General features: G+C 39.6%; 1 protein-coding gene across 1 annotated transcript; it reads left to right on the forward strand.

Annotated features, from left to right (window-relative positions):
• Positions 1–7899: 7899 nt before the first annotated feature.
• Positions 7900–15164, forward strand: LOC310936437 (proline-serine-threonine phosphatase-interacting protein 1-like). Its single transcript, XM_083900501.1, has 15 exons — positions 7900–8030; positions 8489–8589; positions 8840–8914; positions 9453–9487; positions 9575–9681; positions 9880–9942; positions 10054–10146; positions 10496–10541; positions 10641–10720; positions 11450–11548; positions 11897–11993; positions 12077–12167; positions 12378–12442; positions 14639–14754; positions 14845–15164. Exons 1-15 carry the CDS (start codon positions 7998–8000, stop codon positions 14974–14976), a joined length of 1233 nt encoding a protein of 410 aa, XP_083756627.1. The 5' UTR covers positions 7900–7997; the 3' UTR covers positions 14977–15164.
• Positions 15165–15204: the final 40 nt, after the last annotated feature.

Raw genomic sequence — 15204 nt, forward strand, 5'->3', positions numbered from 1 at the left:
AAACCCTTTATTCAGGAAAGGGGATTTTAAAGGGTTCTCTGGATCAAAAATGGTTCATTAGTGTTACCAAGAACCCTTTCTTCAGTAAAGTGTTCTTCAGAAGCAAATGGTTCCAGGTAGAACCTCAGCCCTTGTAGAAGGACCCTTTTGGAACCCTTATTTCTCAGAGTGTACAAATGTAATGTTAAATAACTGTAAATTAAACTGAGCTATGCAGTCGTCACATGAACGTAATCCGTTCCCTGTGACTGTGAGCGATTATGCAGAATCACTACAGAACATATACTAAAGTCAATATATTATGCACATCAAACATGCACCATTCATTATTCATTAGCTGTTGCGTCATATAGATTTTTGTGGTACCAGAGCAGATAAAGGAAGAGCAATAGGCCTGCATGTGACAAAGGTAAAGAGAAGAAGAGCTACATAAAATGGGAGCCCTTAGCTAATCATTTTTCCCCCCTGCTGTAATACTGTAAAGTGTAACCTGCGCTGTCCTCAGTTTTACCATGGCAATAAAATGTCTGATGGATTGCCAACAACCAACCTTGTGCCACTCACAGCAACACATAGTATAAAAGACAGACTGTCACATTGTAGATGTCCTACGCCTGTAAACACCTCCAAATCACCAGCGCATCACAGAAGAAGGTCTGGGAACTCAACTGTTCTCTCTCTCATTATAGAAATGAGCAAATATAAGAAAACAATTGAAGTTATTTGTGGCTGTGTGTTTTTGCATTGTTTTGGTTGTTTATTTAACCATGCTCCGTATAGGGTGACGTCAACCCTTCTTTTTTACCGGTTATCAGGAAACAGATACAGTTGTTAAAAAAAAAGCAGACTGACAGGTGATATTCAGAAGGTCTCGTCTCCATCTGTTAGACCTAAAAAATAACAAAAGGAATATGATTATGGAAAAATGGATGAGCCATCCAGTCTGAACACATTTAAAAATTCAACAGCACCACCTACTGTTTACTACGTGCATTGCCTTGAGGGTAAAATCAACTTCAGGAGTGTGCATGCAGAACAATGTGCAACCGGGTTTAAGAATTGTGGTGTAGGATGATACACGGCAAGAAATAAGATCTCAATCCTCCCACTGAAGTAAATACACAGATTTTTTTTTTTTACCAAATATTCTGTTGAATAATTCTTCTGTTGTCTGTGGCTACACTCTTAGAAATAAAAGTGCTAAGTAGAACCATAAGGTGCTTCGGCTTGTCCTCATAGGAGAACCCTTTTTGGCTCCAGGTAGAACCTTTTTATAAAGCTTCCACCTGGAACCCTTTTAAAACCCTTTATTCAGGAAAGGGGTTTTAAAGGGTTCTCTGGATCAAAATGGTTCTCACTGGGACCATAAGTGTTACCAAGAACCCTTGAAAAAACCATTTCTTCGGGAAAGGGTTTTTGAGAAGCAAATGGTTCCAGGTAGAACCTCAGCCCTTGTAGAAGGACCCTTTTGGAACCCTTATTTCTAAGAGTGTAGGGACTTTTCTGAAGACTACGAATAATGCTAATTTGATTTAGACCCTTCTTTATTCGGCATAATTCAGGAGAGTCAGCTCATTTTGCGAGTAAAAACCTATCATAATCACAGTCATATTTTTTAGTTAGAAGTTAAAAATTAGTGGAGAACCAGTCCAGGTCTAACTTTGACCAGAACCAGTTAACAATAGTCCTTCTATATACCTTCGAGAACTGGACAAAGGTGTGGTTTCATTTAGAAAATGCTGTGGGCAAATATTTCAAGCGCAAGTCGATATTTATTTTATTTTATTTATTTGAATCATCTTACTAGCAGGTTCGTATGAATACTTAACACTCAAATGTGAAACCTGATACCCTGAATCAGTTTGTCAAACAACTTTCCCACTTAATAGGCTTTTAAACCTGCACACACACAGACACAAATGCACACACTAAACCTCCACATGCCCTCAGCCTGTTTGTATTACTTTGAAGAGAAAGAAAAACAACAAAGCAACGAGTGCATGATGCTGGTGTGTAAGCTGGGCCACACTCTGACTCCCCTTGTGGCCTGGATCACAGAACTAGTGAACCCAAGCAGAATCTGGAAGAAACCACTTAGTCTTCTCCTATACTGGCTTCACAACACAACACACACACAGACAAATAGTGCAAATACATCCCATAAAAGCACAGGTATGTGCACAAGTACCCACATCTGAACACACACACACACACAAGCAGGAGTTGGTAAAAATGCAAGGTTACAAGACACTGGCTGGACTAGACACATGCAGAGGCTGGAGTGGGAGGAGAGGATGCAAGAAATTTGAAGTAGAAAGGAAGGAGAGGACACAGGGGCAAATGAGGAGGACAGTGTGTGTCCCAACAGAGAGAAAAGGCCGCTGGGCTAATTGCTGTGACACCAACATCCAAAATCTGCTAAAGGAACCATGTGAGGGAAGAGGAGAGCAGAGGGGGCGGTGGGGGAATTGCCTGTGGCACGCACCCCTTTCACAGGGGTCACCAACAGTACACACCAACTCAGATATATACACTTTCCCTACATATTTTCACCAAAATATACTAATATATATACACTGTACATGCACACACACACACACACACACACACACACACACACACACACACACACACACACACACACACACACACACACACACACACACACACACACACACACACACACACACACAGACACTGCGCTCATTTAAAAATCATCAAACAAACAGGAACATAGTCATGACTGCATTATGTGCCATCCATGCTCATCAAATATTTATACAAAAGGAAAAGACACACCAACATAGCAAACAAGATGTGTGTGTTTCCATTGTGCTTTCATCCCAGTGTCCGGAGAATCACATCGGGGAATAACACACACACACACACAAGAGTATGAGATTGATTATAGTAGGAGTTCGGAGCACTAATAGGGATTTAGACTGCTAATAAATATTCCATTTGAAGTGCGATGTAGTTCAAACGTGAGAAAGGCCCCCCAGCTCTGCACTCTCTGTGGCCAGTGTTGATTCTCCTCCTCCTCCTCCTCCTCCACCGCCGCTGCTCTCAGCTGTTGGTTTTCAGCTGTATTGTGACAGCCACTACAGATTGTCTCACTAGCAACTACAGTCGCTGCCCCTGTGCCTACACACCATTAGCTGCCCATCTGTCAGCTTCCTAACAGGTTCCCACTAATGCAGCCAAGGACTCACTTCACTGCATTCCTCTCCAGCAGGCAGAAGAAGTCGACTAAGCTCTGCTCTGTGTCCTGCTCTGCTCGTTTTTTCCTTTTAACTTTGACTCCTCTCACCTTCGCTTCCTCTAATTTCCTCTGATCCTGCGAAGTTCTTCCCTCAGATCACCTCCGCCCCGCTCTCTTTTTTTTGCATCACCTTAGCCTTCCTTCTCCCCTCTCGCTCTCATGAACTCCTCATCCACATTTAACCTTTGCACTCCTCTAATCCCTCCCCAGACTTGTTCCCTAAAGTATCTGGGGAAGTTCAGGACTGGTACCACTGGTCAACAGGGAATCAGCAAGAATGGAGTACAGAGAATAATTATGTGAAAACCAGTTACAGTAATGCTGAAATGTTGCATATGTTGCAGTTAAAGTAATCTGCTGCCTTAAAATAAAATAAAATGTTTTAAAGGAGACATATTATACCCTATTTCTACAAGTTAAACTAGTTCCCTGGTGTCCTAATGAACACGTCTGTGACATACTTTGGTCAAAATACTTTAAGGATGAATCACCATAACAGTTCAATCACCCTGCAAAAACAGCCCTGTAGAGAACGCTCTGTTTTGAGTGTCTGTCTCTTTAAATATGCAAATGAGACACAGGAAACTACGTCAGCGTCACTGAGGCTCCGGCAGCTAACAGCAGTTAGCATTTGGAAAAGGCATCATATGCCGACACTGGCCGGCACATTGCCGTCATATATAACATGTATCCACTGGACACGTAAATCCTCTGAGGCTGGAAGTTTGTGTAGAACTCTGTGCTGCACTGTGGAGCCAAGAATAGAACACTTTGCAGATTTCCACTCTTCCGGATACTATTGCCCTCGCCTGCACTCTCACATTTTTTGGGGGTTGGGACAAAGCGGAGTACGATGTGATGTCACAATGAGTGCGGAAGTCAACATCTTGTGTCTTATTTCCTGTACTTAGACTGAGGAGGACCACAAAAACATGAGTCTTTTTTCACACTTTTCCTCCAGAGTCCCAAATATAAGTATTAAAATGATTAAAAAAAAAAAAAAAGAGTTAATTTTGAATAATATGTTGCCAGAAAAAACACACAGAAAGATGCAGTGGCTAACGGCAGCGACAGTGACACCGGTCCTGGCAAATGGGCTGTGTGTGTAACACTATCTAAGGCGGGGGAATACAGCAGTGGTTGGGTAATGGAAAGGTCATTTAGTGAATCCCCCAGGTAGGGGGGCTGGTCTGACACGGCTCGTTTGTCACAGTTCAATAACTGCCACTCTGGGCAAGTGAGAGAGAGAGAGAGAGAGAGAGAGAGAGAGAGAGAGAGAGAGAGAGAGAGAGAGAGAGAGAGAGAGAGAGAGAGAGAGAGAGAGTGAGAGAGAGTGAGAGAGAAGAAGAGGAGGGTAAAGATGTGTGTAAGTGTGCTGCAACCCTGGTGTGTGATTGTGTGCTCAGACCAGGGAAAGCACAGCTGATTCCCAGAGCTTGTCCCTCCATTATAGGCCTCGAACGGGGTCAGAGTGAAGGCCAAGCACGACTGATTCAGTCATCTCAATATGAAAACTTCTAAGCCGGAGTCTAGCAAGTGGGAAAGCTCAATTTGTTTACCCCTTTCATCCCAAAGATGACCAGTCTTTAAACCCTATAACTCCAAACCTATCATATGTGATACATTCGTTTTTGAGCCCCCCCCCACATGAGCAGTGTGACAATTTTTTCCTTGACAAATCAGATGTATAAAATTATGGGAAACCAGACAGAGATGCAAGCACTGCGTTAGGCCACTTTGCCCTTGTGTACTGTGAGAAATGCAGAGTGCATCTTTGTCTGAACAACTGTTTTCAATCCTACCATCACTCAAAATAAAAAGGTTGTGAACAACAAAATGAGTAAAAATAACTTCCAGACTTCCACCCTGCCTGTTCCATTGCTCCATTGTTTTTGTTGTTTTTGTTGGATTGGTTTGTGTATTTCTTGTTCAAGAAAAAAATAATCTTTGAGCATTGTGACCCGCTGTATCAAATATGATACAAATTAAAACTCCTATATGGAAATCGATATTTGATTTTTTGTTTGTTTGTTTGTTTGTTCAGAAGGACCAATAAAGGCTCCAGTTTCAAAGAATTGGAATTTTCTGTCAATTATTTAATGGTTTGGGCTTTACAGGGACAAGGATGTCAACTTGAAAGTCGTGGCTTCTGATAAAGTATTATGAAAGTGACGCATGGAAACGAAACGGTGCTGCACAATGCAACCAAAGACCAATGGAAAGGCGAAAAATGCATAAATGTCATAAACGATAATATACAATAAAAGACAAAATAACAATAATAACAATAATAATAATAAGGTAACACTTTAGATTATGGAACACATATTCACCATTAACTAGGTGCTTACTAACATGCATATAAGTATCATACTAGCCATTTATTAGTAAATATTAAGCATGTATTAACACCTGATGTAGAAACAATCTTAATTCATGTCGTAATAGAGGTAGAATAAGGTTATGTAGAATAAGGTGTTAATATGTGCTTAATGATGACTAATAAAGGGCTAGTATGCTACTTATATATGTTAGTAAGCACATATTTAATGGTGAATATGTGTTCCGTAATCTGAAGTGTTACCCAGTATAAAAGTTAAAAAGTAAAATGTTTCTCTCATGTGTTAACATCGTCTCTCCACCTCACATTATTTAATCCAAACACTTCCCGGGGATTAAGAAAACTCCCATTCTTCTATGTGCATATCAGGTTTGAAAAGTCCAATCTATTATTCCAACAAATGTGTCTATTGCACTGTTCTGTACATAAACATACTCTTTGTAAAATAGACCAAATACTTTATTTTCTATTTTGACCCTATTGATTCGCAGTGTCCATTGAACATGCTGTTACAGTAGGTGTGTGTGACAGAATGATGCCCAGCTCTGCGAGAGAGCCAAAGATTTTCACACAACTCAGTGAGCAACTGGTGAGAGAAGCCCAGCCTGTGCTTCTCCTCACTTTGAAAATCAATAGAAAGCGTCTCTGTGCTGCACCGACGTGTCTCCATCTGCGAGGTGCCGGAGACACAGATTTGTTTTCATCTCAGCAAGATGGCGAGATTGTGGATTTCATGCCTGACCCCCTACATGGACATTTGAGACCTACTAACTCTGTGATAGTAGAGGTTTGAGCCCACTTATATGCTATACTTGGGTGTGCTGCTTGAGGTTTTTTTTACAATGGTCTATGTCGCCCTCTTGTGGCCAGCACCGGTCAGGAACAGCTGCTGAATAAAAATTATCTCAACTTTAGTGATATTGATGATTGGTACACTGTTTTAGACATAGTAAGGAAAGTGTTATTAACAGATATATAATAATGGTAAGTGATAATGAGAGGTGGAAAGAGTACTGAAAGTACTGATCTAAATATGTACTCAGTAAAAAAGTAACTTGTTTAAAATGTACTCAGATTAAAAGTTACTTACTTTCCGAACAAGGTTGGGCTTCTTTTCGGTCCTTTGAAAAGCTAAAGCGCTAACAAAATTAAACATTTAAACACATTATGTATCAGTCAAAATGGGTCAAAGGTCACAAATGCTTTAACTCCTTAATTAGCACCAATTCATCTGTCGTCATCATTCACTGCCAAAGTTTCCGGTGCATGATTTATGTATTTATTTATGTTTTTTTATATATATATATATATATATATATATAAAGCGAAGTACAGTAATTTCAAAAGTAAAATTACACATTTCAGTACACAAAACCTACTCACACTACTACACAGTAACACGACTAAACTGAATTCATTACTCTCTGGTGAAAATTGTTATTTAAACACTTGCCTTCTCTTAATTTTAAGCCATATTTATACTATAAGCCTAATCCAAATGTAACATGAATAAACCTTATGAAGGAAAAAAAACAAAACATTAAACGTATAGTTTCTGTAACTGCTGGGAAGGACCTGGTGAGATTGGTCTGTAGATTTGTCGTATTGCCTTTTTTGCCAACACAGTGTATTCAATCAGATGATGGGATTAGTAAAACATTTATAACTGTGTTTATAAACCACATACTAATGAGTATTCATGAGTTATAAATGACAAATTCAATATTTATTAATGCTTTACTAATGTTAATGTGTATTTATTATAAAGTGTAACCCTAATGGATCCTTGAACCAGTCAAGTGTCAGTACAACAAACTATGGTGGAAAAAGTGAATGGGGAAGAAAATGTGACATTTTGAAATGTAAAGAATCATAATAGAATAAGACTTAGATTTGTATCAAATACATTTAAAGTGTGTTTACATATTGCTGGTGATATGGCTATTGAACACTAAACCTTAAACAGTCAGTCAGTGAATCAACTGAGCTGTGACTGTACTTAGTTCATCACCTCTATGGATCAAACCAATCATTTCTTACATGCACTCCATTATCTTACAATATGTAAATGATGTATCTAATAAACTGTTGAAGAACCTTCACAGGAAACACACCACCTATTGCATTAAGTGACAGTGAAAGAGTGACTTGCCTCATAAGGACTGAACCATCTGTGGTCGGTGACATCATGGGACAAAAAAGCTCTTCCTCATTCATAATGACTAAGTGTCATTTGGGCAGCTCACGGTTTAAAACACAGCTCACTTGGCTGAAGTCACCTGACCTGAGACGACTTTATTTAAGCAGTTTATTGAAGTTTTACATTTTAATTCTACAAGGGAAGTTCATTCAAAGCAAACCGACTGTGTTCATTTCAAGGAAGTAACAACCAAGATGGAACTTCTGCTGTTTAAAGACGCTTTCTGGGTAAGTTTGCTTCTGCAGTTTTGCATTCAAGCTTTTTTTAAAGCTTTAATTATCAACTGAATTAAATTATAATGATCCATTATATACTTATACTAAAGTATCTGCAAAACCAAATTTGATCTTGACACATATACACTTTATTTAAAATGATAACGTTGGTGTCACTATAATAATGTTGCTGTGAAAAACATCTTAAGTTTTCCTTGTATTGATCACTTCTCAATACAAGGTGATCTTATCTACTCTATAAAGTGTATATGAGCAGCTTGATGAAGTGAAGAGTTCTGTTGCCATGGTTAAATTTATATATATATAACTATATTTTGCAATTATAGTTCTGCATTTTGACCACAGTGAGTGCAGGATTGACACAACCATATGTCGCAATGGCTGTTTTTTTCGCAATGTTGTTTATTACAGCATTTTTTTTTTCTTTCTTCCATGTCTTCTCAACTCAGGGGTCGGATTTCACTTGTCAAGCTGGATACGACGCTGTGATCCAAAGGTTACGCGACGGAAGGCAAATGTGCAAAGACATGGAGGAGCTTTTAAAGATGAGGTCGCACGTTTGTACCGTGTTTCTGAAACCAAAAGTGTAAACACGTGTGATCTGTGGTTGTGACAAACTTGTCAACTGTATTGACAGAATAATTTTGGTGTGTGTGTGTGTGTGTGTGTGTGTGTGTGTGTGTGTGTGTGTGTGTGTGTGTGTGTGTGTGTGTGTGTGTGTGTGTGTGTGTGTGTGTGTGTGTGTGTGTGTGTGTGTGTGTGTGTGTGTGTGTGTGTGTGTGTGTGTTCATCACGCACAGGGCACTAGCAGAGGAAAAGTATGGGAAGGAGCTGGTGACAATCGCTCGCAAAGCTGGAGGACAAACAGAGATCAGGTAAATGCTTTGCTTTAGTCAAATTAGAGCCAGTATTAAATGGATAGACAGTTGGAAATTAAGATGTTTAATACTGAATTCAAAGGTCGTCAAGATCTGACTGTCATCTTCTTCTTTTAGACTGTGTGTGTGTGTGTGTGTGTGTGTGTGTGTGTGTGTGTGTGTGTGTGTGTGTTGCTTCTGCTTCTGACAGCACTGTTTACGTGGCGACAACAGAAACAACTATACAACTAGAGGAAGAGTGCAAACCTCCACCAAGGTTTAACAATATAAAATATAAAATGAATCCATATTTGGTGCACAAACCACAAAAATCTAATCATTCCTTGACTTCCTTATTCTGCTGAAAGACAAACTGACAGATTAACAGACGGACAACCATGACCCCATCAAAAGACAAAATCATCACCCCATCATCAAAATAATACAATTACAACCAAAAGATTAGTCAATAATGGCTGTGTTTGTGTGAGCAAACAAAAAGCCCTATGTCTAACACAACACTGACCCCTCTCTGATCTTATTGTCTTATTTCCAGCACTTTGAGAACGTCCTTCGACCAATTAAAAAAACGTAAGTTTCTCACTGACTGTGGAAAAACACCTCAGCCTCTGCATGCCGCTGCCATATTTTTTCTTCTTTTTTTTCCCCCGCCTACAGAAATCGAGACCATCGGGAACTTTCACATCCAGCTTTCTGATATACTGAAAGAGGAGGTGAAAAAGATGGAGACATTCAGAGAACGCCAGAGAGAGCAGAGGAAGAAGGTAGTGGATTAACAACAAAATGATTCCTCACATGGGTATATGGTTTGATTTCCCCTGATAATGTGAAGTCTGACTTTCTCCGTCTTTGTATGTGTGTTAGAAACGTATTACGTCCAACATACCATAACATACAACGCGTATAAAACAACACACACGTCTGAAAGCCTCCAATTCTGACTCTTCTGTTTCCTCTTATAGTTTGAAAGCATCATGGAGAAGGTTCAGAAGATAAAGATCACCTCATTCAAGAAGACCATGGAGGTAGGAAAATAAGTCGTATTTTTACAATAAATCTCATTCTGGAAGAAAAAATATATATACATTGAACAGCAAACAGGCCTCGGTGAAGCTCTTACTTTCTCTTTCTGTCAGTCAAAGAGGAACTATGAGCTGAGATGCAGGGAGGCAGATGAGGCCGAGCAGGTCGCTGAAAAGACCACTGTGGTAACCAAAAACTCTGAAAAGGTACAATCAACATAATATACTATTGTATAATATACAATAGTATAGTAGTGTCAGACCAGTTTGTATAGAAGAAATGTATTTTGTATCTCTGAACTGCATCCCACCAGACAAATAACCACACACTTCAGCTCTGTTTATAGATCATAGGTATCTAGCGGCAGGAAAGCATCTGTGGTTAGACTAACCGAGGTAAAACTATAACTTCTAGCATGGGGGAACTACAGTATATACGTTAGTGCCATGTTTCGAAAAAGCAGATTATTTTCAGTCTTTTGTATAAACAAGAAGTGTACCACAACAAATGCACTAAAGATAAAGTATTTCTTCCTGTGTGATAATGTGTTCACAGATACGCCACAGGGCCAAGCACTGCAGACAGACAGCCAGAGAAGCAGGTGTGACCAAGAACCACAAATGTGTTTATTTTGCTCACCTCCGTCTGAGTGGCTGTGTTTTGAATTCGAACTACAACGACTCTCTCTAATCTCTCACAGAGAAGCTGTACTCCAAAAACATCGTTCAGCTCAAAAATGTTCGCCAGGACTGGGTAGAGACACACAAAGGCACATGTGAGGTACTGTGGGGAGGCAATATTCCTGTTGCCTTTGGTGCTGGTCACACACCTTCACCATATATCATTTTTATTTTGCTTTCTTAACACCTCTTCGGCATCTCCCTCTCATCTGCTGAGTGATCTGCATATTCGATTTGGTACTAGGACACTGGATGTGTCGTCCCACCCTACGCCAATTTACCTCATTAATTGGGTGCAATTGGGATTATGGAACTTTAGACCTATCAGGATTTTAATCGCCAACCCTCCCGTTACAAGCAAAGTTCCCTTACCATAGGCCATAGGCTGCCCATGCAGCCACATGTAATACACATAAATAATAATACCAATGTCTAATGCAGCAAAGTGTTCTGACTATCTAAGGAAACTTCCATGTCTTTACAGATTATTGTAAAGACAATTACTTATATTATACCGGGAATAATACTATAGAAACTATATATTCAGATTCAGATTAAGATAACTTTATTAGTCCCCGAGGGGCAATTCGGTTTACAGTCAACCATCCATCCATTAAGGGGTTAAAAGTTTAAAAAGTGCATTAGCATTCACTATGCAATGTTAAGAATAATAAATACACAAATAAATAGGTAAGTGCTGCACATCACCTGTCTAGACGCACACTTTACTCGCCAGCAGCGGGGTGCAAGAACCAATATTATTATATTTTTTATGTATTTTTTTATATTAATATAATATGTATATAAAAAGTGTGCGTTTGTCTTTTAGGTGTTCCAGCAAATGGAAGGAGATCGCATTAGCATGTTAAGAAGTGCTCTCTGGGACCACTGCAATCATTTCTCCCTGCAGTGCATCAAAGATGATGAGGTGAGTTCATAAGATTTATATATAAGTCAAAAAAGGATTTGATATCTGCACCGTACCAGCATTGATATATATTGATATTTGACAATTCTACTAAATAACACTGTGAACATGCACAACTACTGGTAAAATAACAGTTAATATGATTGAAATTAAGCTCACCATACATGACATGATCCTGTTAGGATGTGGTTGAATTAATGCTTGCATTTTGTGAAAATACACATTACCGTTAATTAGGGGATGAATATGCTAGAAAAACATACCTGCATTATGTACTTTATATAATTAATGTATTACGGCAAGGAGGAGAAGTCCTTGACATGTATTTGTCTCCTGTCTGAACATCAGTTTTACGAGGACGTGAGGAAACATCTGGAACGATGCGACATCGCTGCGGACAACAACTATTTCATAGTGACAAAAAGCACAGGATCTAATCCTCCAGGTGAGGCCCTGTCCTTCAGAAACAACGACTTACTTACAGTCAGTTTTCTGCCCATGTGTGTCCTTACCTCTTTCCTCTCACAGATCCCATCGAGTTTGAGAGCTACTACCGAGCTGAAGTGTCCACACAGAGCAACGGCCAAGCTCCAACAGGAGGAGAAGACGTGATGAGGAGGTGTGACATAAATAATCTACAGGAGGAAATTTTAAAGGAGATAATAGCATTGTTAGTGAAACCCTGCCACAACAAATTATACATCAGGCAGAAGTGTTATTGGAGTCTCTTTTAATTCATCTTTTCTTTCTCTTTGTGTATTTTGATCGCTTTAAACAGTAAACTGTATATAAGAGTGTGATCGAGCCATGCATTCGCATTCATTTACAGGCCTGTGGACATCAGCATGGACAGTCCACAACACTCACGACTATCACTGATATCTTCTGGTGAATGTAAGTATTACATCTACTCACTTATTCACCGTTATCTTACATGTTTAAGTACAAAGCTTAACCGAATGATCAGCATGTCACTGGCTTCGTAGAGAATTTGTGATTCAAGTGGATTTTTGCAATGTATTTAATAGGGCTGTCAAAAGATTACATTTTTTATCAGATTAATCACAGGGTAGCTGTGGATTAATCACGATTAATTACCATTCTTAAATATGCCAGAAAAATTCTAATTTTTCCCACATTATAAGACAATATAAATATATAGGAAAAATAAAATGCTGTAAATAACTTTAAAAAAAAACTATACATTGCACTGTAAATAACTTAATTATTTACAAAACATAAAGTATAGAAGTTAAATAGTTTTCTTGTGGTACTAAACCCACAGCAGGAAATTCCTCATCAGCACCTTTGAAGCACTGCTTCTACTACTTAGCGTTAGCGTCAGCTAGCATTCTGACGCTAATGTTAGCTTCTGTCTGTGTCCCCGTTAGTTAGACAGTGACTGTTAATGTTATGATTATATCATTATCTGCGCCAGTAGCTCCACTTACAACTGTGTGTCTTTCTTTCTTTTTTTCTTCATCCTCTTTTTTTCTTCCTATTCTAACTTGCTGATTGATAACTCCTCTTCATTTTCCTTCAGCTTCACACAGGTTAACGTGAGGAGACGTGGGGCCCCTTTAGGGAGGTTTCCTACTGAGATGTCATTGCAAATCAACCCTTGTTGTTTAAGGGAGACGGGGATGCGGCTGCTCACTGATGCATTTAGGCTCCGAGTGTCGGGAGCCCCCTATCGGCTCGGGGCCCCAAGCAGTTGCCCGCCGCCTTGCCTGTTCATAAACTGCACGTCTACCCGTAGCGCGATGAAAGTGAGAAAGTGCGTTAATGCGTTAAAAAATGAACGCGTTAATTCCACATATTAATCATCCTGCGTTAACGCGTTAATTTTGACATCCATCCATCCATTATCTACCGCTTTATCCTCCACCGGTGGGTCGCAGGGGGTGCTGTGCCCATCTCAGCTGACATAGGGCGATAGGCGGGGTACACCCTGGAGAGTTTGCAGTCCATCACAGAGCCTCATATAGAGACAAACAACCATTCACTCTCACATTAACACCTACGGTCAATTTAGAGTGACTACTAAACCTAATCCCCATATTGCATATTTTTGGACTGTTGGAGGAAGCCGAAGAACCCAGAGAAAACCCACACACACAGGAGAAGAATATGTAAACTCCTCGAACCCAGGAACACAGGTCTTCTTGCTGCAAAGGCGAGAGGGCTAACCACTACACCAACCGTGGGCCCTACATTGAAAATATTAGGCCAATTCAGATTAAAGCCGTATATGGTATATAGATACATGCACACATCTGAAATAAAAAAGGGAAAACTTCAACTTAATGCACAGTGTATGTTTGCAAAATACAATACTTCTTACTGTATATAGGATTGAAGATTGAAAGTAATAAGTGAAAGTATAAACTAGAACACATTATTGTATATTATGTTATATTATGGCATCAGCATCCTCACAGACTCCACTCACCCTTGTCACATGGGCCACCTGTTCTCCCTCTTGACTTCAGGGAAGAGATACTGCAGCCTGAGCAGAAGTTCTGACAGATTCAGGAACAGCTTCTACTCAGCCGTGGTTAGGCTGCAAAAAAACACAATCAAACACAATCAAACACACCATACAGTCTTAGAAATAAAAGTGTTAAGTAGAACCATATAAGGTTCTGCGGCTTGTCCTCATAGGAGAACACTTTTTGGCTCCAGGTAAAACCCTTTTAAAACCCTTTATTCAGGAAAGGGGTTTTAAAGGGTTCTCTGGATCAAAATGGTTCTTACTGGAACCATTAGTGTTACCAAAAAGCCTTGAAAACCCCTTTCTTCAGGAAAGGGTTTTTCAGAAGCAAATGGTTCCAGGTAGAACCTCAGCCCTTGCAAAAGAACCCCTTTGGAACCCTTATTTCTAAGAGTGTAACTGTTTATCTGATCTGCAACAATTGTGATTTATTTATTATTTATTTAGTATTTTACTCAGTGCAGTAACCGTTTGTGAGGTGTTCCTTTTTTAACCTAAAGCACAGCTCAAAGGGGAATCTTGAAATAACAGATACAGCACTGTGTATTCTACTTTACTTTATAACATGAGGTTAAATGGGCATTTGTCGTTTTCAGTTGATATTACAGATGGAGGATATGCACCACTATCAGGCCACGAGCGAGACACATCGCTGGCCACATATACAGCTGATGAAGAAAACTATGCAGTGATTTATGCATATACCGCACAGGTAATTACTAAACACATGCATGACTTTGATTGTTAAGCTTGTTACAAAGTCAGTGTGACTTACTCTGACTCACCTTTGTTAACTGGTCAGGATGCAGATGAGCTGACTGTGAGCAGAGGGGAAGTGGTCCAAGTGTTGGAGCGAGGGGAAGATGGTTGGTGGCTTGTGGACAGGGACGGGCTGACTGGAGTGGTGCCAGGAAACTACCTGGGGAAAGTCTAAAACAAGAAACAAACAAAAAAACACAGACACAAACAAACAAACACTCACATTCACAAATGACAATAAACACACCTCAAAACATGTGTACATGAATAGTCCACAATACTTATTTGCTAAGCTTTCTTTTTAAGTGCTCATGTTTACGTTTAAAAAGTTCTTCTATGGTTTACCTAACCAAGGAATCTGTACATACAAACACACAAACTTCTATTTAAAGTCATATTTCTC

The sequence above is a fragment of the Microchirus variegatus genome (genome assembly GCF_963457635.1).
Source record: "Microchirus variegatus genome assembly, chromosome: 14".
Taxonomy (NCBI): Eukaryota; Metazoa; Chordata; class Actinopteri; order Pleuronectiformes; family Soleidae; genus Microchirus; species Microchirus variegatus.